The sequence below is a fragment of the Hemitrygon akajei genome, chromosome 9 (assembly GCF_048418815.1).
Source record: "Hemitrygon akajei chromosome 9, sHemAka1.3, whole genome shotgun sequence".
NCBI lineage: Eukaryota > Metazoa > Chordata > Chondrichthyes > Myliobatiformes > Dasyatidae > Hemitrygon > Hemitrygon akajei.
Window position 1 is genome coordinate 26,770,403 of NC_133132.1, and position 23,609 is coordinate 26,794,011.

The 23,609-nt window shown below is 40.0% G+C and overlaps 1 protein-coding gene across 1 annotated transcript in view; it reads left to right on the forward strand.

Moving 5' to 3' along the window:
- gcn1 (GCN1 activator of EIF2AK4) overlaps positions 1-23,609 on the forward strand; it is a 187,807-nt gene that overhangs the window by 29,030 nt on the left and 135,168 nt on the right. Inside the window, exons 13-19 of the mRNA XM_073055683.1 lie at positions 1,887-1,985; positions 5,781-5,954; positions 7,442-7,594; positions 10,911-11,003; positions 14,340-14,403; positions 21,785-21,944; positions 22,654-22,843. Of these exons, the coding sequence (XP_072911784.1) occupies positions 1,887-1,985; positions 5,781-5,954; positions 7,442-7,594; positions 10,911-11,003; positions 14,340-14,403; positions 21,785-21,944; positions 22,654-22,843 (933 nt within the window). The remainder of the gene's footprint in view (positions 1-1,886; positions 1,986-5,780; positions 5,955-7,441; positions 7,595-10,910; positions 11,004-14,339; positions 14,404-21,784; positions 21,945-22,653; positions 22,844-23,609) is intronic.

Consider the following 23,609-nt stretch of genomic DNA (forward strand, 5'->3'; position numbering starts at 1 on the left):
GTAGAGGTCCCAATACTGATTCCTGAGGAATATCACTAGTCACCAGCAGCCAAAGGCCCCTTTTATCCCCATTCACTACCTCCTGCTTGTGAGCCATTTCACTATCCATGCCAGAATCTTTTGTGTAAAGGGAAGTCAGGTAGTGAACTCTTCTAAAGTCCTGCATCTTCAACTGGTAAGCATGAATGTGTAGTTGAGTCCAACATGGCTGTTTATAAAATCTCTTGAACGCCTTGTCCACTTCAACAAGACTTGTGCTTATAGTGGTGTCATTTTAACGGATTCAATATGCCAACTCAGTCTTGTTAGGATTTGTTTCTGTATTAGAATGGTATATTGAGACAGCTCATTTGTTTTTATTGCTTGAAGTATCCCTTTACTGTAATTCAATGAGTTTTATTTTCTTTGTTCCTGTGCCCTACGCAGCTTCACTACAACCTTTGGCCAGGTCTTACTTGTGCGCAGATTCTATAGCTTTTGATGGAGATTAACCAGCTTGTGGTATTAGTGCCCTCATAATAGAGGTGTTCCCATAGTAGAGCTGCAGAATTTTGATGAAAGAACAATGCGTGTTCCCTGGTTAGGATTGTATGAGACATTGAAGGAAGCACTGTGGTGGTGGTGTTAACAACTTTTGCCTGCCCGTGGCCTTCCAGGTGTTATTTCTCCAGCCTCCTTTTCTAATGTTCCCATATCCACTCTCACCTCTTATATTTTTTTATATACTTGATAAATCTTTTTTATCCTCCATGATATTGTTTGTTAGCTTGCTTTCATATTTAATCTTTTCCCTCCTAATGATTCTTTTAGTTGCTCTCTGCAAGATTTTTAAAGCTTCCCAATCCTCTATCTTCCTGATAATTTTGACTTTGTTGTATGCCTGCATGCTGGGCTGTGATTTTTTTTGAGAATGGGGATGTTCATGGAATCTCCCTCATATTATTGTTTTATATCTGTCGAGGATAGATTGGTGAGAATGGTCAAAGGCTACAGAGAGAAGGCTGGAGAATGGGGTTGAGAGGGAAAATAAACCAACTATGATTGGATGGCGGAGCAGAATCAATGGGGCAAATGCCTTAATTCTGCTGCTGTGTCTTACAGTCATATGTTCATCCCTTTATTCTGCAGCAATCCATTCCAGCAGCTATGTCCTTCTGTACTTGACTAATTTGATCAGAGATGGTGCCTCTAAGCTATTCCTAATAATAGACCTTGTATTCTCCACCTAGAGCACTTCCTGCACTTGTGTCTTTCCAGGTGGGTTAGCTGGGCCGGACATGACTTCGTCATGCCTGTTCTTTGTATTTATTGTGCAAATGCTGCTCCTGATGCACATTGTAATTTTGCACTTTGGGCATGAAATATGTCCTGTGTTTGAATGCAGCATTATGCAGATATATCTTCTTGAAGGAGACTGGAATTTCACTCTGGTTATGAAATTGTGCAAAGTTGTGTGCATAGTCATCTGTTCAGTTTCACTCCATTATCATTCCATTAGAGAATGTTATATTTTTTCTAAGACTCGTCTGTAAGAGTAAATATTATGCCTCCTTTTATTGACCTCTATTTGTTTTCCAACCAGATAGATAATGTTGATGATAATGATAGATATGCTGCTTGATCCAGTGACATGAAGTGCTATGGAGCCTCTTCACGTTGATCTCCTCACCCTTTCATTTTGGGAATGCTCTTAACCAGTAGCATGTCTTATATTATCCATAAAGGCTTTTGACAGTTATCTAAATGGCTGCCCCTTCATGTTCCCCAAGTGCTTAATATGAATGTGAATGAAAAGAGAGACACATCTTGCTATTAAGTTTTGATAATAGAATGAGGTTTGTTGTTTGTCCACCAAATGTCTGATGCAGAGTTGTTCCTATGCTTAGGTATTGGAAGCTGTAGTCACCATACAGTCAGTGCTTTGTCAAGTCAAGGCCTGAGTGGAACAGTTGCTGAGCTGTTTATTCCCTTCCTGCAACAAGAAGGTGAGTAAATTTATTTCTTGACCCAAGATTACATTGTCGGTTACATGGTCAGCACAACATTGTGGGCTGAAGGACCTGTAATGTGCTGTAGATTTCTATGTTCTATGTTAAGGTATATGGTTAATTTGCTGGAACCCTTTTGTGCATCTTTAAGCCCAGAACAATTGAAATTGAGGATTAAAAAAACATTTGATCTCATTCCTCTGGTCGAAAACAACCACCTTGACCAGACCATTGGTAGTGATTGAAGAAGGTAGTTTGCCATCAGCTTCTTAAGGACTTGTATGGATGAGTTACCACACACCATAAAGGAGATTAGGAGCAGCCGTTATTAAAGTTAATGACAGAACAAGGCCAAGGAACATAATAATCCACTGCTATGTTCTTAACATCTTTTGAATGTAAAATAACCATATAACAATTGCAGCATGGAAACAGCCCATCTTGGCCCTTCTAGTCCGTGCCGAATGCTTACTCTTACCTAGTCTCACCTACCTGCACTCAGCCCATAACCCTCCATTCCTTTTCTGTCCATATACCTATCCAATTTTTTTTAAATGACAAAATCGAACCTGCCTCTACCACTTCTACTGGAAGCTCATTCCACACAGCTACCACTCTCTAAGTAAAGAGCTCCTAAACTTACTCCTAAACTTTTGCCCCTTAACTCTCAACTCATGTCCTCTTGTTTGAATCTCCCCTACTCTCAAAGGAAAAAGCCTATCCATGTCAACTCTATCTATCCCCCTCATAATTTTAAATACCTCTATCAAGTCCCCTCTTAACCTTCTACGCTCCAAAGAATATAGACCTAACTTGTTCAACCTTTCTCTGTAACTTAGGTGCTGAAACCTAGGTAACATTCTAGTAAATCTCCTCTGTACTCTCTCTATTTTGTTGACATCTTTCCTATAATTTGGTGACCAGAACTGTACACAATACTCCAAATTTGGCCTGACCAATGCCTTGTACAATTTTAACATTACATCCCAACTCCTATACTCAATGCTCTGATTTATAAAGGCCAGCATACCAAAAGCTTTTTTCACCACCCTATCCACATGAGATACCACCTTCAGGGAACTATGCACCATTATTCCTAGATCACTCTGTTCTACTGCATTCCTCAATGCCCTACCATTTACCATGTATGTCCTATTTTGATTATTCCTACCAAAATGTAGCACCTCATACTTCTCAGCATTAAACTCCATCTGCCATCTTTCAGCCCACTCTTCTAACTGACCTAAATCTCTCTGCAAGACTCTAAGACAGTAACCCTTTGTCTTAGTAAGTTGTCTGCTTTGTTTTTATATGGAGGGTCCAGGTAGAGTTATCATTCAAACTGCAAAGCTTGAGAATGTCTATTCATTATCAACTGCTCCTTGCTTTACATTTGGGGTGAAGCATTTTGCTATTTTTTTGAATGTTGTACAATGCCCATTTGTCCATCCTGTATTGTGACCAAAATTGTTTCAATGATCTTTTTCTGCAAATTAATTATCATTCTTTCCAGTACATTTTTCCTGATAATAGAAAAAATTCTAATGCAAATAAGGATTAAAGCTACGCATTATGCTCTCCAATCACAGGCCAAAATACTAATTACAGTCGGCCCTCCTTATCCGCGAGGGATTGGTTCCAGGACCCCTTGCAGATGCTCAGGTCCCTTATCCAACCTGTCTTAATGCGATGGTCCTTAGGACCCAGTGGAACCCCATACCTTATTTAACTTGTCTCAGTGGGGTGGACATTAGGACCCGGCGGTGGGCTCTGAATCTGCAGTGTTTCTGTTCACGAAAATAATCATGATCACGATTGAAAATAAAGTGGAAATAATAAAGCAATCGGAAAGAGGTAAAACGCCATCGGTCATTGGAAAAGCGTTAGGCTATGTCGGTCAATGATCGGAACAATTTTAAAGGATAAAGTGAGAAAGGCCCTGCCCCGATGAAAGCTACAATTATTACTAAGCAATGCAGTGATCTTATTTTTGGGTTTTTGATCCTCCACATCAACCCAGCACAGTGGAGAGGGCACTCGGGAGCGGTCTGTTACTGGATTAAACGCGGGAACTTGTGTTCCCGAGCCGGTGCTGGAAACATACGTTCTTAAGCGTTTTATATGTATAGAAAGGTAAAATTATATACTAAATACTAGGACAAACGTTTGACTAACTGACGCTAAATAATACTGGATGTACCTGTTCCGACTTACTTAGTAAGAGAACTTCAAATTTTTTTCGATCCCGATCCACAATAACCCATGCACATCCTCCCGTATACTTTAAATTATCTCTAGATTACTTTTAATACCTAATGCAATGTAAATGCTATGTAAAGTAGTTGTTATACTGCATTGTTTAGGGAATAATGACAAGAAAAAAAGTCTGTACATGCTCGAATAAGGATACATTCACGGATAAGGAGGGCCGGCTGTATTAGGATGCTTGTACAGGTTTTGGTACTTCTGCAACGATAAATGGCCCAGGAGAAAAATAGGTTGAAGAGGAAAATGTTGATTGGATATGCACAGGAGAGTATGTTCAGTGTGGCAGTTTAGTGGATACCCACCTAAGCAAAGATGTATTACAGTGCAGATGAAATGACTGAGATGGTAAGAGAGTAGTTGATTTTTATCATGCACATCCTTTCATTTCTGATCTTTCCCACTTGCTATATGGTTGGAATGAGGGAAGAGCAAACAATTGAAATCCCTTCATTGTCTTGTGCTTACTGGTGTAGAACAGATATTCAAAGGTCAAATTTAATGTCAGAGAAATGTATACAATCTACATCCTGAAATGCTCTCTCTGATATATATTTAAATCTGAATAATTCCTCACTGACACATAAACCCCAAGAAATTAACATCTTGAGAGATGAAAATAAATTCTTCTGAAAGATCAAAGCCTATTGTTAGTATTCTTTTTTTAAAGATTATGAGGACACAGTCCTCGTTTATTGTCATTTAAAAATGCATACATGCATTAAGAAATGATACAATGTTCGTCTGGAGTGATATCACAAAATTTAAAAAAAGGACAAACCGAGACTCACACTGACAAAACCACATAATTATAGCATATAGTTACAGCAGTGCAAAACAATACCGTAATTCGATAAACGCCGACCATGGACACAGTTTAAAAAGTCTCAAGTTCCGATCGAGTCCAATCGTCCCGATATCAGGCAGCAAACGGGAGAACTCTCCCTGCCATAAACTTCCAGGCACTGACAATGCCTCGGAAGCACCCGACGACAGCAGACTCTGAGTCCGTCCGAAAACTTCGAGCCTTCAGCCAGCCCCTCCGATACAGCCTCCCAGGCGCCATCCTCTGCCGAGCGCCTTTGACCTCGTCCTGGCTGCTGAAACAAGCAAAGCCGAGGTCTCGGAGGCCGCCTCCTCCAGAGATTCCGGACTGTACAGTAGCAATGGCAGTGGGCATTTCAGAAGTTTCTCCAGATGTTCCTCCATGTTTTCACGTCTGCCTCCATCAAATCAGGATTGTGCACGGATCCCTACTTAACACGTAACGGATATCCATTCTCCAGAGAGGCCGCGCGCGTTGAGTCGCGCCACCATCTTCTCCAAATTCTGAAGTATTCTATTATTTAAGAAGGCTTTTCAATTTGTTGTCAAAAGCTATGGGATCATTTCAATGATGCTCAGATGTAGTACAGTGGGTGTTTTTGTATTGTACAGGGGGTTTTTGATATGGTGAGCCAAGCTGACATGAATAAACTTTCCTGTACCTGTATTTGAGTTGTGTTCACGGGCGTGCTTTCCTTCCAGTTCACGAGGGCACTTTGCTTCACGCTATTTCCATTCTTGCACTTTGGTGCAGCAAGTTCACGACAGAGGTCCCTAAGAAGCTAGTGGAATGGTTCAAAAAGGCTTTTACACTGAAAACATCAACTTCAGCTATCAGGCATGCATACTTACAGTGCATGCTAGTCTCATTCCATGGTGAGTACAGTTTTAAAATTCCTAAAGATATTTTGTATTAGCATAGTATCTCCTAATAATTATCTGTTGATAGGTTGTTAATGTTTTTATGTTTACCAGGCCAACTGGAAAAAGATCTAGATGTGCAAATTGCTGTAGGGTATTAACTGGTTCAAGCCTTGGCAGTTCACATCAGTAGCTACTATTTGAGTTCTTGGTAGATTTCTTCCTACTCATCTAAAGAACTGGTTGAAACTTAAAGCTAAGAGAACATCAGCTGAAATGCACAGCTCAGGAATGATCCCATGACAATGATGTAGAGAAAGATGACTGGTTGAACAACCGTAGTTCAAGATGGTGTCTTATAGCATGGGGAAATAGTTGTACAATTTTTTTTGGAGATGAACATGTTCTGGAACTTCTGTGGTGTGAATGTTAATTACCATTTATCAGGTCAAACCTAGGTTTGATTTTGTCATTAAAAAAAATAATTGGATAGGTATATGGACAGGAAAGGAATGGAGGGTTATGGGCTGAGTGCAGGTAGGTGGGACTAGGTGAGAGTAAGCATTCGGCATGGACTAGAACGGCCGAGATGACCTGTTTCCGTGTTGTAATTGTTATATGGTTATAGATGTTATCTATGTCTTGGTGCTGTGGGAACAGCCTGATGCATTATTTGCAGAGTTGCAAATGGAATTGAGCAGTATGCAGTTGACAGTGAACATGTCCACTTCTGAGAGGTCATTGGAGTAGCTGATAATGCTGACCTAGAACAGTTACCTCTGGGGTCCCTGCATTGGCATCCTGGTGATGAGATACAATGCCTACATAAACTCTTTTTGCAAGATACATCTCCAACCAGTGAGAATTGCCCCTTGATCATAATTTCAATTTTGCTAGGGATCACAGATAATTGGAGGGATTTTGGTTATTTGAAATATAAAATGATATCTTCCAGGAACATTTGTAAGACACTATTTTCAAGTTTGGAAGGGAAATTTGGTTGGGACGGAAAGACATGGCATGAGAAAGAAATGTAGGAGCTAAGTGACCTTTTAAATACACCCCATAAAGATGAGTTTCTCCGGATGCTGGAAATCCAGTTTAACACACACACAAAGTGCCTTCATCAGGCTGTCAGCTTGAAACATTGTTCATTTCCTTCCATAAATGCTGCCTGACCCACTGAGTTCTTCGAGCATTTTGTATGTGTAACTTTCAAAGACACCCAGCTCTTTGTGGCTTTTTTTTGGAGATGGCAGTCTTTATAGATTCTAGTAAGCATTTTCTCTATGACATTGAGGGGGTGTCAACAGAGGTGTGCATTAGTGCTGCTCATCAGTACATTAATCTTTTTGTGCTTGCGCTTAACTGAGTCGCTTTTGTAATTGTAGTCATCGTTTTCATTGATTTGTGCTCTGCATTAAAGATCTTAACTCGAGGGGAAAAAGATCATTGCTTAACATTTTCACTCACTGTTGAGTGATACTTTTCCACCCAATCAGGTGACACTTTACTTCAAGCGTTAGAACTATTGCCGCTATTCCTGCAGACTGTTGAAAAGGTGGCCTCACAGAACACCCAGGTTCCCATTGTAACAGAAGGTGTTGCAGCTGCCGTTTTGATCTGCAGGTTATCTTTGGTGGACACACAAGTTGGTAAGTGGCTTTCTTTGATTTCAGCATCAAGAACTAAATTGGCAATCCTTTTAATTTCCAAGATCAAAATAAGATGCTGGAAATCTGAAATAGAAAGAAAATATCAAATGTACTCAAATCCAACAACAGCTGTGGCAAGAGCATAGTTAATCTATTGGCCTTGATTTTGAAAACTGCTTCATTTTCCACAGATGTGTCTGACCTGCTTGACAGTTTACAGCAACTTTTGGTTTCTGGCATCTTTCCCTTCCTTTCTAGTCTTGAAAAGTGATCTCAGCCCTAAGTATTGACTGTTCAGTCGTTTTCATAGATGCTGCCTGACCTGATGAGCTCCTCCAACTTTTTGTTTTTATTTAAACTCAGCTACGTGCAGAGTGTTTTTTTTTAATATGATCCATTAATAACCTTGTTCCTGATGACTAATTAGATTAAGCTAAGGACCTCCATTGAGGTAGATTGGGAAAATCAGGTTGGTGCTGAATGCCAACGGGGGGAATTTTGACAATGCTGGCAAGATCGTTTTTATGAGCAGCTCGTGGTTGAGCCCACTAAGGGACCAGCAATTATGGATTGGATGTTGTGCAATGAAAAAGAATTGATTAGAGAGCTTAAGGTAACAGAACCGTTAATGGAAAGTGATCATAATATGATTGAGTTCACCCTGAAATTTCAGAAGGAGAAGCTAAAGTCAGATGTATCAGTATTAAAATGGAGGAAAGGGATTTAGAGGCATGAGATAGAAGTTGGCCAAAATTGATTGAGAAAGTACCAGATGGCAGAGCAGCATTGGCTGAAATTTCTGGAAGTAATTTGAAAGGCACAGTATATGTACATCCCAAAAAGGAGGAAATATTCTAAAGGCAAGATGACATAACCGTGGCTAACAAGAGAAGTCAAAGCCAAGGAGAGGGCATATAATGGAGAAAACATTAGTAGGATTGGGAAGCTTTTAAAACTAGGAGAAAGAAACTAAAACAGTCATTAAGAAGGAAAAAATGGAATATAAAATTAAGCTAGCCAATAATATTAAAGAGGATACCACAAGTTGCTTCAGATACATAAAGTGTAAAAGGGCGATGAGAGTGGATAATAGACCACTGGAAATTATGCTGGAGAGGTATAATGGGGGATGAGGAAATGGCAGATGAACTGAATAAGTATTTTGCATCAGTCATACTAGCAGTATGGCGGAAGTTTGAGAGTGTCAGGGGTCACAAAGTATGTGACGTTGCCTTTACTAGGGAGAATGTACTTGCGAAACTGAAAGATCTGAAGATAAATAAATCACCAGGACCAGATGGTGTACGCACCAGGGTTCTGAAGGAGCTGGCTGAAGAGATTGTGGAGACACTAGTAATGATCTTTAAAGAATCACTAGATTCTGGAATGGTTTTGGAAGACAAAGAAATTGCAAATGTCACTCCACTTTTCAAAAAGGGAGAAAGGCAGAAGAAAGGAAATTACAGGTCAGTTAGTCTGACCTCAGTGGTTGAGAAGATGATGAAGTCAGTTGTGTAAGGATGTGGTTGGAAAGATGTTGGAGGCACATGATAAAATAGTCAACATGGTTTTGTCAAGGGAAAATTTTGCCTGACAAATCTGTTGGAATCTTTGAAGAAGTAACAAGCAGGATAGACAAAGGAGGATCAGTTGATGATGTGTACTTTGATTTTCAGAATGCCTTTGACAAGGTGCCACACGTGAGGCTGCATAACAAGCTACAAGTCCATGGTATTACAGTTAAGATTCTAGCATAGATAGAAAATTGGCTCATTGGCTGGAGGCAAAGTTTGGGAATAAAGGGAGCCTTTTCTGACTGGCTGCAGGTGACTAGTGGTGTTCCACAGGGGCTGTGTTGGGCCGGTTTTTTTTTACATTTTAAGTCAATCGCTTGGACGATGGAATTGATGGCTTTGTTGCAAAGTTTGCAGATGATATGAAGATAGGTGGAGAAGGCAGGTAGTTTTGAGGAAGTAGAGAGGCTACAGAAGGACAGACAGATTAGGAGAATGGACAAAGAAATGGCAGATGGAACACAATGTCGAAGTATACGGTCATGCACTTTGCTAGAAGAAATGAAAGGGTAGGCTATTTACTAAATGGAGAGAAAATTCAAAAATCTGAGGTGCAAAAGGACCTGGAAGTTTCTAAATCTGGAAATATGATATTAGCATTTATTTTGACAAGACTAGAATATAAAAGCAAGAATGTAATGTTGAAACTTTATAAAGCACAGGTGAGGCCTCATTTGGAGTATTGTGAGCAGTTTTGGGCCTGTTATCTTTGAAACAATGCAGTGAAACTGGAGAGAGTTCAAAGGAGGTTTATGAAAAATGATTCTAGGATTGAACATTTTGTCACATGAAGTGCATTTGATGGCTCTGGGCCTATATTCACTAGAATTCAGAAGAATAAGGGGTAACTTAATTGAAACCTATTGAATGGTGAAAGGTCTTGATAGTGGATGTGGAGATGATGTTTCCTGTGGTGGGAGAGTCTAGGACCAGAGGGGACAGCCCCAAAATAGAGGAGCGTCCATTTAGAATGGAGATGAAGAAGATTTTTTTTAGCCAGAGAGTGGTGAATCTGTGGAATACTTTACCACAGGGAGCTGTGGAGGCCAAGCTTTTACAGATATTTAAGGCAAAAGTTGATAGATTCTTGATTGGTCAAGGCATGAAGAGATATAGGGAGAAGGCAAGAGATTGGAGCTGAGGGGAATAATGGATCACCCATAATGAATTGGAGCAGACTTGATAGGCCAAATGGCCAAATTCTGTTCCTTGACCTTATGGTCTTCACAGAGCAGCAGTTTCAGGTAAAATAATGGCTGTCCTGCTGTTTCAGGTGTGGTAGATCAATGCTTGACTACAGTTATTTTGCTAGTTCTGGCTGTCAAATCTTGATTGACTTGGATATTGTTCTTCCAGCAGATTAATCTAACGTAACTGAAAACTGGATAGGTCCCATCCATTTGCTAGTGGAAAAATAATTTTTTGCTTGTGTGTTTATAAAAATTTTTAGTGACAGAGGTACATGATAGTTTTATTTTCAGCAAAACCACTTGGTGGTCTGGATAAAAACCCAAAAGCCAAGTGAAGATATGTGATTACAAAGTCAAAATCTGACTGTATGAAGTATAAAGGTACTGAAAATCTGAAATAAGAGCGAAGTATGCTGGAAATGCCCAGTAGCTCAGTGGGTACACAGTATTGGATTCCTTCAGGTTCCCATCTAGTTGGGAAAATGTATGTAATTTTGTAAGGCAGATACTAAATTTGAAATAATTCATTTGATTCTTTAATTTTATTTTCAGAAAGCAAGTTAACATCTTTCTGGGCATTAATTTTGGATGAGAAGAAGCAATTCTTTACCTCTGAAAAATTTCTGTCTCTCGCTTCAGAGGACGGTGAGTACTTGTGATTTTGTGATGACCATTGTTTAATTGTCTGTAAATGGTTCCAAGAACAATGTTATAATTTTATTGAATATGAAGCAGTCATCAAATTTACATTACATATCTCAGTAGGTGCTGTGATGTCATAGGGCAACAGCAATATGGGAAAAAGAGTTTTGTAGTTAACCCCTTGAGTCTTTTCCACTGTTCTACAGATTATGGTGTTCAAGAGATCTGTGGCCCAGCTTTTTTTTCCACTTACCTGCACCTCATTTCATTTAATTCTTCAATAATTAATCTACAGAATATTAGGTGCTGAAGCAAAAACATAAACTCTGGAAAGGCAGGTTATGGGGAAGTTACTTGTGCTCCATTTGTTTGTTTTAAACACAAATTTGAACTAAACACTATTCTGTAACACACACAAACCTGGAGGAACTCAATAAGTCAGGCAGCATCTATGGAAATAACCAACAACCTGTTTCTGACCAGGGCCCTTCTTCATGACTAAGAAGGAAGGAGAAAGGTGCCAGAATAGAAAGGTGTGAGGGGAGGAGAAAGGATAACTGGAAGGTGATGGGTGAAGCCAGGTGGATAGGAAATCTGGTAGGTGACAAAAGTGGATCATAGGAGAAAGGGAAGGAGGAGGGGACTCAGAGGAGTGATAGGCAGGTGAGAAGAAGAAAGAAGCCAGACTGGGGAATAGAAGATGATTAACCATAGTATTATAGAAAAGGAAAGGAAAATTATTTTGGCAGGTGACGTTGTCAAGACTGGAGAGAAAAGAAATCCTTTGTGAGTAGAATCAATTGTCCCTATGGTTTGTTATCGAGCCATGAAACTTGTTGAGTTTAAAATTGGAGGTCGGTGGAAGAAGATTAAATCTGATTGTTGAGAGCAAAACCACTGAGGAAATAATAGGCAAGAACTACTGTTTGGGGAGTATTGGGTATTAAATGATGAAATAGCAAGCGGAGTTTACCTCTCCATTACTATCATTATTATGGGCAGAAGGATAAAAGTTTTTTGGGGGGTAAACATCTAACTGAAAGTCAGATTCTAGACACAGTTTCCATTTTATTAAACATTGGCACGGTGAGAGGAAGGAAATGGGGGGGGGGGAGAATTTTTTTACTGGAAGGAGAAAGCAACATTCGTGTCATTAGGTTGGAGGCTATCCAAATAAGGTGTTGCTCCTCCACCTCATGAATGAACAAGGAAATCATTGTCAAATTCTTTAGCCAGAAGGTAATGAATGTATGGAATTCATTGCCACAGACAGCTGTGGAGGCCAAGTCATTTGGGTATATTGAAAGTGGAGGTTGATAGGTTCTTGATTGGTCAAGGTGTCAATAAATAAGCCATAATGGGATGGGGGAATCAGACACGGCTGAATGGCCTAATTCTGCTCCTATGTCATATTGTTTTTTGTATATTTAATTCTAGAATTTTTTCCCCCAGTTTAAAAACATGCTAAGTGAATCCTCAGGTACTAGGCAAATTTTTAAATACTTTCTTGTGTTGCACTAACCCCAACACATGATGGATGAACCCTTTCTGCATCAGTTTCTTCTCTAACCAAAAATTTTACTTCATTCAGTTCAAAAGTATTAGGCTCCTATCTATAGCTAAGGTGCATAAGGCTTTTACACGGTGTTGTATTTGTCATCGTGGAGCAGAGAGCATGTTTATAAATCTGGCAGAAGCAAAAGAAGTTGGGAATGGTGAGGGTGGGTGGAATGCAGCGGGAGGCATGTGGGATAGATGGCAGAGGAGTGCCAAGGGTGGGGAGTATTGCGGATGCAGACACATCCAGCTCTGAAACACCAGACAGAGTCACTTGATTACAAACAATTGGTTTAATGATCATTCCAGAGTGTCTCTCTGGTTATTCTAGTTCCCTCCCTTTTCCCAACCATGATTCCCCTTCACTGTCTGCTTCACACTCTGAGTCTACATTAGAGGTCCATATCAGAATCGTGAAATTTGTGGGGGGGTTTTGCGGCAGCAGTACAGAGCAATACATAAAAATTACTACAGTACTGTGCAAAAGTCTTAGGCACCCTAGCTATATATATATTGAAATTGAGCTTTTGCTGTTGATCCTACCCACTGCCCTTGATAAAAGGTGGGCTTTTCCTCCAATTAGAGGGAGAGAGATCACAGTTTGAAAGAACACTTTGTAATACGTAATCTGGTTTAGGTAATGGAGAGGTGACTCAGTGTCAGTCACATTTTTCTGGTTGCCCTTTTTAGTTATGTGAACGCAGCCACAGCAACAACATGCCTTTATATAGCTTCTTCAGGGAGAGCCTCTCGAAGGAGAAGTTCCTCCTTGAGAGAGCCCTTGGCAGATCCATGGCAATTGGGCTCCAGTAAACTGGAGTAAAGTTTTTGCATGTGTAGCTGTGGTTAAAGAGATCCAGTACATTCAAAATGTCCTTAAGAATTGGTTAACTATGAGCTACGGGGTGCTGTTGAAGTTCTGCAGGTGTAAAAGCTGGCAGGCTGATCCAGGCCATTATCATTTGCAACTGATCGATACATTTATTAGTAACCAGTAAACACAATCTTTTCTGGTGAGCAGGCTGAAACGAACAATGTCTCCATCCCAAAGAGATTGTAGTGCAGGCCAGGAATGATCTTCGATCTACAGGAGAATGGTGAAAAATGGGAAATAGGGAGCTCAAATCTATCATTTTTATGTCAATACAGCTTTGAAATGCCACATAATCTATTCTAATTATGTTTAAATGATTATAGATTGATTAACTATGTAATTTTTAAATTATGCACAGACCTGAGTTAATGCAAGGAGGCATGGAAACCTCCAGCAAATCTTTTTTTTTGGTGAACTAATAAGAACCATTTGTAGAAATACTGCATTAAATTGGGAAATCTATATCTGTGGAAGTTGTACAGCTATACTAAATATACAGATAAGTGACAAATAATACAGTGGAAAGAAAGGAGAAATGAGGATAATTTTGTTTAATGATATGCTCTAAGAGTCTGATGCGTTTAAATCTTTAGCCAGCCTTTTAGAATGAAATGACAGAGGACAGCTTTGTCAGGAACAAAAAATGAACTGAATTCAGTGATATAAACAATGATTATGTTATCTCAAATTTTGACAGGAAATAGAACCCAAAAACTTAAATTAATTGGAAGTAAATTCAGAACCAGATCAACTCAAGTGATAATAGTGGAACTTTTGGCGATTAAAAGCAACTCTGTTTTTCATGAGTTATCTTTGCTTCTGTGAACTTTAGTTGAGAACCACATTTGTTGTACTGTGAACCTGTTGATCTTTCTTTCCCATTGATTATTTTTTACTTTGCTTCACAGCTCTTTGCACAGTGTTGCAACTCTCAGTGAGACTGCTTTTGGACCTTCCAGAAATCAAGGGCCAGTACGTATTAAATAATTAAATTCACCTTCATGTGTTTTCACCAACATGAGGTTTGAACATGTTTATAACCAGAGTATTCAGGAACTCTGAACTATTCCTCCTAGTCCTAATCGTGAAATCTGTTGTTTTGCAGCAGTGGTACAATGCAATAAGTAAAAACATTTCTATAAGTTACAATAAGAAATATGAAATGTAGTAAGTTCTGGTTAATTCAGGATTGGTACATTTTGGCCCAACTAAGTAGCTGCCCCAATTAGCCAGTTTCATGGAAATAGTTAAAAATATTTCTAAAAAACACTAACAAATTATGTATTTAAGTAACTTTATTTATTTACTGCCCATTACACCGCTGGTGTTTAGGGCAGCAATGAAGATCCTCCATCATTGAGCTGAACCCCCTAAACCTGGAGGACCGGTGGACCACTCTTAGTCTGTCCTCTACCCTTTGACATATTTGGCATGGGTGACCTTAACAAGAGCCAAAGCATAAAGCCCTGACTCCAGCCAACATAGCTCTCTGGGTCATTGAGGCACACAAGCCTCCAAGCCACAACAAGGTTGTGGTCCTTTTGGAGATATTTAAATAAAATACAGAACAAATTAGAACACTACCAATACTACAACGGTATTATAAAACTGTGAATTAGTTCTGGAAAGGAAAAGAATTTTCATGTTCCACATGGAAACCCTTTGCATCAGATTGTTTGTTGGTCCATATTCAGCATTTTCAGTCTCTTGTGTCATCATTATTTAGGCTACAGATAACACTGTTAATGACAGCTTCATCACTCTGCTAATGATTGCGAGTATACTGATGAGAGTGTGATTGGGTAGATTGGATTTGTCTTTTTAAGGACAGAATGTACCTGGAGATTTCTCCATATTCTCAGAACAATAATAGTGTTGTAACTTACTGTCACAGCTTGTCTAGTGATGCACTTATTTCTGAAGTGCAGATCTTAAGTGTAACCAGGATAATGTCAGTTGCTATTTCTTTTGCAATGCCCAGTTCTCTCAAATATTTCTATATATTGATGTGCAGTGAATCCAGCTGGCTGAAGTGTGCCTTTTTTGATGTAAAGACCTTAGAAAGATGCCGAGATTCCTTATTCCCCCACAGTTTTAGCTGAAATTGTGTGTAATTACTCTAGCCTTGTTTTTGTATCTACATGCTGGGCTGTGATATTTTTTGAGTGGGGAGATTCATGGAGCCTCTTTCATAAAATTGCCTTGCATCTGCAGAGGGTAGATTGGTGAGAATGGTCAAAGGTTACAGGGAGAAGGAAGGAGAATGGAGTTGAGAGGGATAATAAATCAGCCATGTTCTAATGGTGGAGCAGACTCAAATGGCCAAACAGCCCAATTCTGCTCCTTTGTCTTATGATCTAACAGTTATCAAAGATGGAATTTATCCAGTGTACATTGCTGTTCTTTTCACTGTAAATGAACAAAAATCAGTCCAGACACCTAGTTGCAGATAATCAGTGTTCCCTCTAATTTTTTTTTTACATGGCTGCACGGATTAACCACTCCTCTGAGCAGGACATATTTACAGAATCTGATAACTGCGCGGCACTATAAATGTTTTTTCTTTGTAATGCACATTGGTGTTCAGCTGGCTGGTGGTTTATTACTATGAGCTACCAATTTCCATTCTGTGTTTATTACATTGAAGCTCTAAAACGTTTAAAGGTTGTATATTTATTAATTATGAAATTTATGGATTATATTCATCGACACATTAGGGTGTTTCACTTATATTAATATAGATTTTAAATTAATATATAAATATAATATTACTGGGGAGAGTGTAAACTAGAATTGTTGGGGGTGTGAACTGAATTGAAGAGACTGGGGAAGAGGAGGTTGGCTCACAAATAGAGAAAGCTTGTAGACAGTGCGAGAGGGAGGATAGGCAGGTGATAGAGAAGGGACGTGCTCAGACTGAAGGCTTGAGATGTGTCTATTTTAATGCAAGGAGTGTTGTGAACAAAGCAGATGAGCTTAGAGCGTGGATCAGTACTTGGAGATATGATGTGGTGGCCATTACAGAGACTTGGATGGCTCAGGGACAGGATTGGTTACTTCAGGTGCCGGGTTTTAGATGTTTCAGAAAGGACAGGGAGGGAGGCAAAAGAGGTGGGGGCATGGCACTGTTGATCAGAGATAGTGTCACAGCTGCAGAAAAGGTAGATGCCATTCAGGGATTTTCTACGGAGTCTCTGTGGGTGGAGGTTAGGAACAGGAAGGGGTCAATAACTTAACTGGATATTTTTATAGGACACCTAATAGTAACAGGGATATCGAGAAGCAGGTAGGGAAACAGATCTTGGAAAGGTGTAATAATAACAGAGTTGTCGTGATGGGAGATTTTAATTTCCCAAATATTGATTGACATCTCCCTAGAACAGGGGGTTTAGATGGGGTGGAGTTTGTCAGGTGTGTTCAAGAAGGTTTCTTGACACAATATGTAGATAAGCCTACAAGAGGAGAGGCTGTACTTGATTTGGTATTGGGAAATGAACCTGGTCAGGTGTCAGATCTCTCAGTGGGAGAGCATTTTGGAGATAGTCATCGTAATTCTATCTCCTTTACGATAACATTGGAGAAAGATAGGAACAGGCAAGTTAGAAAAGCATTTAATTGGAGTAAGGCGAATTATGAGGCTATCAGGCAGGAAATTGGAAGCTTAAATTGGAAGTAGATGTTCTTAGGGAAAAGTACAGAAGAAATGTTGCAAATATTCAGGAGATATTTGTGTAGAGTTCTGCATAGGTACGTTTAAATGAGACAGGGAAGTTATGGTAGGGTACAGGAATCGTGGTGTACAAAGGCTGTAATAAATCTACTCAAGAAGAAAAGAATAGCTTACAAAAGGTTCGGAGAGCTAGGTAATGTTAGAGATCTAGAAGATTATAAGGCTACTAGGAAGGAGCTTAAGAAGGAAATTAGGAGAGCCAGAAGAGGCCATGAGAAGGCCTTGATGGGCAGAATTAAGGAAAACCCCAAGGTATTCTGTGAAGAGCAAGAGGATAAGATGTGAAAGAATAGGACCTATCAAATGTGACAGTGGGGAAAGTGTGTATGGAGCTGGAGGTAATAGCAGAGGTACTTAATGAATACTTCAATATTCACTATGGAAAATTATCTTAGTAATTGTGATGACTTGCAGCAGACTGAAAAGCTTGAGCATGTAGATATTAAGAAAGAGGATGTGCTGGAGCTTTTGGAAAACATCAAGTTGGATAAGTCACCAAGACTGTACTAAATGTACCCCAGGCTACTGTGGGAGGCTAGGGAAGAGATTGCTGAGCCTCTGGTGATGACCTTTGCATCATCAATGGGGACAGGAGAGGTTCTGGAGGATTGGAGGGTTGTGGATGTTGTTCCTTTATTCAAGAAATGGAGTAGAGATAGCCCAGGAAATTATAGAGCAGTGAGTCTTACCTCAGTGGTTGGAACGTTAATGGGGAGAAGATCATGAGAGGTAGGATTTATGAACATTTGGAGAGGTAAAATATGATTAGAAATAGTCAGCATGGCTTTGTCAAGGGCAGGTCGTGCCTTATGAGCCTGATTGAATTTTTTGAGGATGTGTCTAAACACCTTGATGAAAGAAGAGCAGAGGATGTAGTGTATATGGATTTCGGAAGGCATTTGATAAGGTACCCCATGCAAGGCTTACTGAGAAAGTAGGGAGGCAAGGGATCCAGGGGGACATTGCTTTGTGGATCCAGAAGCGGCTTGCACACAAAAGGCAAAGAGTGGTTATAGACGGGCCATATGCTGCATGGACATCGGTCACCAGTGGAGTGCCTCAAGGATCTGTTCTGGGGCCCTTACTCTTCGTGATTTTTATAAGTGACCTGGATGAGGAAGTGGAGGGATGGGTTAGTAGTGAGACATTGACAGAATGCAAAACTGGGCTGAGAAGTGGCAGATGGAGTTCACAGATAAGTGTGAAGTGGTTTATTTTGGTAGGTCAAATATGATGGCAGAATATAGTATTAATAGTAAGACTCTTAGCAGTGTGGAGGATCAGAGGGATTTTGGGGTACGAGTCCATAGGACACTCAAAGTAGCTGCGCAGGTTGACTCTGTGGTTAAGAAGGCATACGGTGTATTGGCCTTCATCAATCTGGAATTGAATATAGGAGTCGAGAGGTAATGTTGCAGTTATATAGGACCCTGGTCAGACCCCACTTGGCGTACTATGCTCAGTTCTGGTTGCCTCACTACAGGAAGGATGTGGAAGCCATAGAAAGGTTGCAGAGGAGATTTATAAGGATGTTGCCTGGATTGGGGAGCATGCCTTATGAGAATAGGTTGAGTGAACTCTGCCTTTTCTCCTTGGAGCAAAGGAGGATGAGAGGTGACCTGATGGAGGTGTGTAAGATGATGAGAGGCACTGATCGTGTGGCTGATCAGAGGCTTTTTCCCCAGGGCTGAAATGGTTGCTACAAGAGGACACAGGTTTAAGGTGCTGGGAAGTAGGTACAGAGGAGATGTCAGGGGTAAGATTTTTACTCAGTGGTGACTGCGTGAAATGGGCTGCTGGCAACAGTGGTGGAGGCAGATACGATACGGTCTTTTAAGAGGCTTTTGGATGGGTACATGGAGCTTAGTAAAATAGAGGGCTATAGGTAAGCCTAGTAATTTCTAAGGTAGGGACATGTTTGGTACAACTTTCTGGGCAGAAGGGCCTGTATTGTTCTGTAGGTTTTCTATGTTCCTATAAAATTCCAGATGCATGGCAACAAAGCATATGTGCGTGGGAGTTCTTCAGTTACTGCGTGGCCTTGCACTTGCACAGCTTAGAGGAAACAGTGCAGATAATGGGCTGCCTCTATACAGGCAGTCCCCAGGTTACGAACGAGTTCCATTCCTGAGTCCCTCTTTAAGTCGGATTTGTATGTAAGTTGGAACAAGTACATCTGGTATTATTTAGCATCAGTCAAAAGTTTGTCTTAGTATATATTTTAACCTTTCTATGCAAATAAAACACTTAAGAAACATATGTATTCCAATAATTAAACAACTGCGTTGCTTAGTAATAATTGTACCTTTCATCGGGGCAGGACCTTTCACATGCTCCATTATTTTCACTTTATCCTTTATCCTTTAAAATTGTTCTGATCGTTGACCAACTGTAGCCTAACGCTTTTCCAATTACCGATGACGTTTTACCTCTTTCCAAATGCTTTATTATTTCCACTTTATTTTCATTTGTGATTGTTACCCGTCAATGGAACAGAAACACTGCGAGCGGCGGGTCCTAAGCTCTGCTGGGTTCCAAGGACCACAGCACTGAATTCCCTGCACTGAGACAGGTTAAATGGGAGAAATGGGGGCATTTGATCCTCCACAATATTCCACGTGGGAATTTAAACTGGAGGTGGCAGTATTTTTTTTATGAGGTCGAGTTGCGAGCTCGACATCAACCTGGCACGGATGGAGAGCGTGCTTGGGAGCAGTCTGTCACTGGATCGAACTCGGGAACCTCCGTTCTCGAGCCCGGCGCTGATCTGACTGCGCCACCAGCTGACCGGAAAGGGCGGGGTGCCAGGGTAAATCATGCTAAGAAAAATTTAAGACAAATACAGAGTTACACACTGGACACAGTGTCAACTGCAACGACTTAAAATGACGGACTGCGTTCTCCTTACCGGTTCGTAAGTACGAGTTGTTCATAAGTTGAACATTTGTAACTTGGGGATTACCCGTACAATGTTATCAACGATTGCTTCCTCCAAGTCATTGTAACATTCAAGATGATTGTGGATAGCTTCAAATTCTTCATAGTACAGGTAGTCCCTGGGTTACGAACGAGTTCCGTTCCTGAGTCTGTCTTTAAGTCGGATTTGTACGTAAGTTGGAACAGGTACATACGGTATTATTTAGCTTAAGTTAGTCAAACATTTGTCTTAGTATATAGTATATATTTTACCTTTCTATGCATATAAAGCACTTAAGCAACGTATGTATTTCAATAATTAAACCGCTTAGTAATAATCATAGCTTTCATCGGGGCAGGGCCTTTCACATGCTCTATTATTCTCACTTTATCCTTTACCTGTATCCTTTAAAACTGTTCCGATCGTTGACTGACTATAACCTAATGCTTTTCCAATGACTGATGGCGTTTCACCTCTTTCCGATTGCTTTATTATTTCCATTTTATTTTCAATTGCGATCGTTTTCCGTCAAGGGAACAGAAAACTGCAGATTCAGCAGCAGCTACAGGTAGCAGGTCCTCTGTTCCCCCAGGTCCTAAATTCCACCCGCACTGAGCCAGGCTAAACTGTAGTCAGGGTGAATCTTGCTGAGAAATATTTAAGTCAAATACAAAGTTACACAGTGTTAACAGCAACAACTTAAAATGGTTGACGGCGTCGTGATCCGACTTAAAATGGCGGATGGTGTTCTCCTCCTTCTGTTCTTAAGTATGAGTTGTTCGTAAGTCAGACATTCATAACTTGGGGACCACCTGTACCTAACTTGAAGTAGAGCAATTATTTAATTTTCACTCCCGATTGTTTCTGGTATCTCCAAGCCCAAATTCTTGAAAACGCAGTGAACAAAACAGTTCCAAATTGTCTTACTCTTTATTTCTTGCTAACTATCAGTGATAAAAATCACTTCTTTTTGAAAACTATTTGAAACCGTTTGCTCTAAGCACAGTGTAGTGTATAACACCCACACAAGTACACATAACTGACACTAGTTAGAAAATGTTCAGCAACAGTTTCCAGACCCAATTAAGCAACATAGTGTCCAAATAAACAAAGGGAATCTCGGCTATTTTCTCAGTTTTTGTTCTTTAGGATTTGTCCCAAATAAGTGGTTGCCCTGATTAACCAATGGTCCAGTAAACTGCAATTCACTGTATTTCAAAAGTAAGTCGTGCAAAATGGTCAGGTGGCATTCATGCATTTGTGGGCCATTCAGAAATCTGACGGCATAGGGGAAGAAGCTGTTCCTAAACCATTCTCTCTATACAATCCTGTACCTTCTCCCTGATGGTAGCAATGAGAAGGGGGCGTGTTCTGAGTGAACAGGCAGGTTTAAAAGAAACCCATCTAACGCTCCAATTAGCAACACAACCCAGCTGCCAAAATGAACTCCTGAAGTTACTTTGGGTGGTGGGGTTGGATCTCCGATGGCTGGAATTTTGGATTTCAAAATAGAATTGTTCTCAAACCTCCATCTTAATTTTTGTAAGCACTGTTTGACATGATTTTTGATTAATGTACTGTTTTGATACAAATCTGATGATGATGTGGTAATAAGCTCCTTCCATCTGTCAGTTTTAAGATCTGTTCTGAATGTGCTGAGTGATGCATCCATTCACTGCAAACTGTGTTATCTCTGCTATTTACAGGATGTACCACAAAGCCTTAGTGGCTGTGCTGCTGAGCAAAGTGTGGCGAGTTCGAAAGCAGGCTCAGCAGACAATCAGAAAGTTGCTCTCATCACTGGGTGGTGTTAAATTAGCATATGGACTACTGGAAGAGCTCCAAATTATTCTGAACACCCACAAGGTCTGTAATTTTTTTTGGGTGTGTGTATGGCTAAGAATTTTGAAATATTAATGGAAAATCTAGAAGGATTTTAAGCTTGCTAATCAGCTATCTGCTGTGGGCTCTGAGATATTTCAATAGTTGTGTGGCTCAGCATTTGATTCCAGATAAAACATTGCTGTGCACCCAATCTTTCCATATCATTTCAGAGCACTTGTGCCAGCAATTAATGCAGGCATCTTGGTGACAAGTCCCAAGTCAAGTTTCACATGAAGGCCAGCTATCAGCACCTTTGGCAAAATGTCTTTGAAGAGCATTATAAACTAATATATAGCATTTTGATGCACACTGCCCCACCCCAACTATCCAGCCATGTGATTTTATTCCATTAAATGATTGTATGTTCTGTTTAAATTTTCAATACTACATGCATTCAAGAAATTATACATTAAAACTTTATAAATGCACTTTTTGTGTACGTTTATGCATTTATTAGTGTAATGTGAACATCATGCACACTTGGACATCAAATGTTCCAGAAGAATTGTTCCTTTTGTCAGATATACCGACTGAAAACTTGGTAAAGTTCTCAGTATGTGTAGCTATTAGCTATCACAGTTCTGTAAAGGTTTAACTATTAGTTTGTAGAGCACTATTAATGTGTGTTATTGTTAAGAGTATTGGTTTCTTTGTTCTGCAACAAGTAAAAAATAATGCATCCTTCTGATAGGTGATCCCTCCGGAGCAGTTGATATCAGAGTCGGGTGAACCCACAGAAGCTGCAAAGTCTTATATCCCACCTCGTGTATTGGTGGAGGCATTGTGTGTGATAACAAGTATTCCGGGATTGGAGAATGACGTCAGCGAGGCTGAGAAATTGGCTAAAGATATTGTATTCATGGCACACCACCCATCCATAGGTAGGGTTGGAAAAGTGCACTTACTTTGAAGCACTTCTCTATCTTGTTTGTTTAAAGGTAATGGACATGCAAAGCTAACACTGGACAACAAAGATTTTGCTTCCTGAATAACCTGAAGTGTATCTTATGAATTTTGGGCTACTGATACATGAAAATCACTGTGAAATTTCCCTATCGTGTACCATTTTTAAAATAAACTTACGTTTATTATTTCAATTCATAATTCAAGTCAATTAAAATGTTGCCTACAATGTAAGCTGGGAAGATTCCTATCTTATCCAGGCGTGCTTAGGCAGCATGGCTGCTGCAAGGCAGGACAGGTCTTAGTGATAGTTACTGGGTTCAGGACTGTAAGGATGGATTTTGCTATCACCAGACACAAACATTTCTATGAAGGATTTTGATATTTGAGACAGATGCTTCCCAGAATAACCGATGCCAAGATTAAGGAATGCATTTTTTGTCGGTCCACAAATCAAAAAGGTCATCAATGTCAAGCAATTTGAAGAATTTCTAGTGGGACCGGAGAAAATCACATGGAAGGCATTCAAGGAAGTTGTTGAAATTTTTCTCGGCATCTACAGAGCACCAAAGTACATGCAGCTGGTTGAAAGCATGCTTCAAGCATATAAAACCATGAAATGCAACATGTCACTAAAGATTCATTTTACCAGGATATTGCAGTCATAGAGAAAAGATACCAGGGCAACTGGAATCCATCAATGCTGGCAAATTATTGTTGGACACTTAAGCGAGAAGCCTCAGA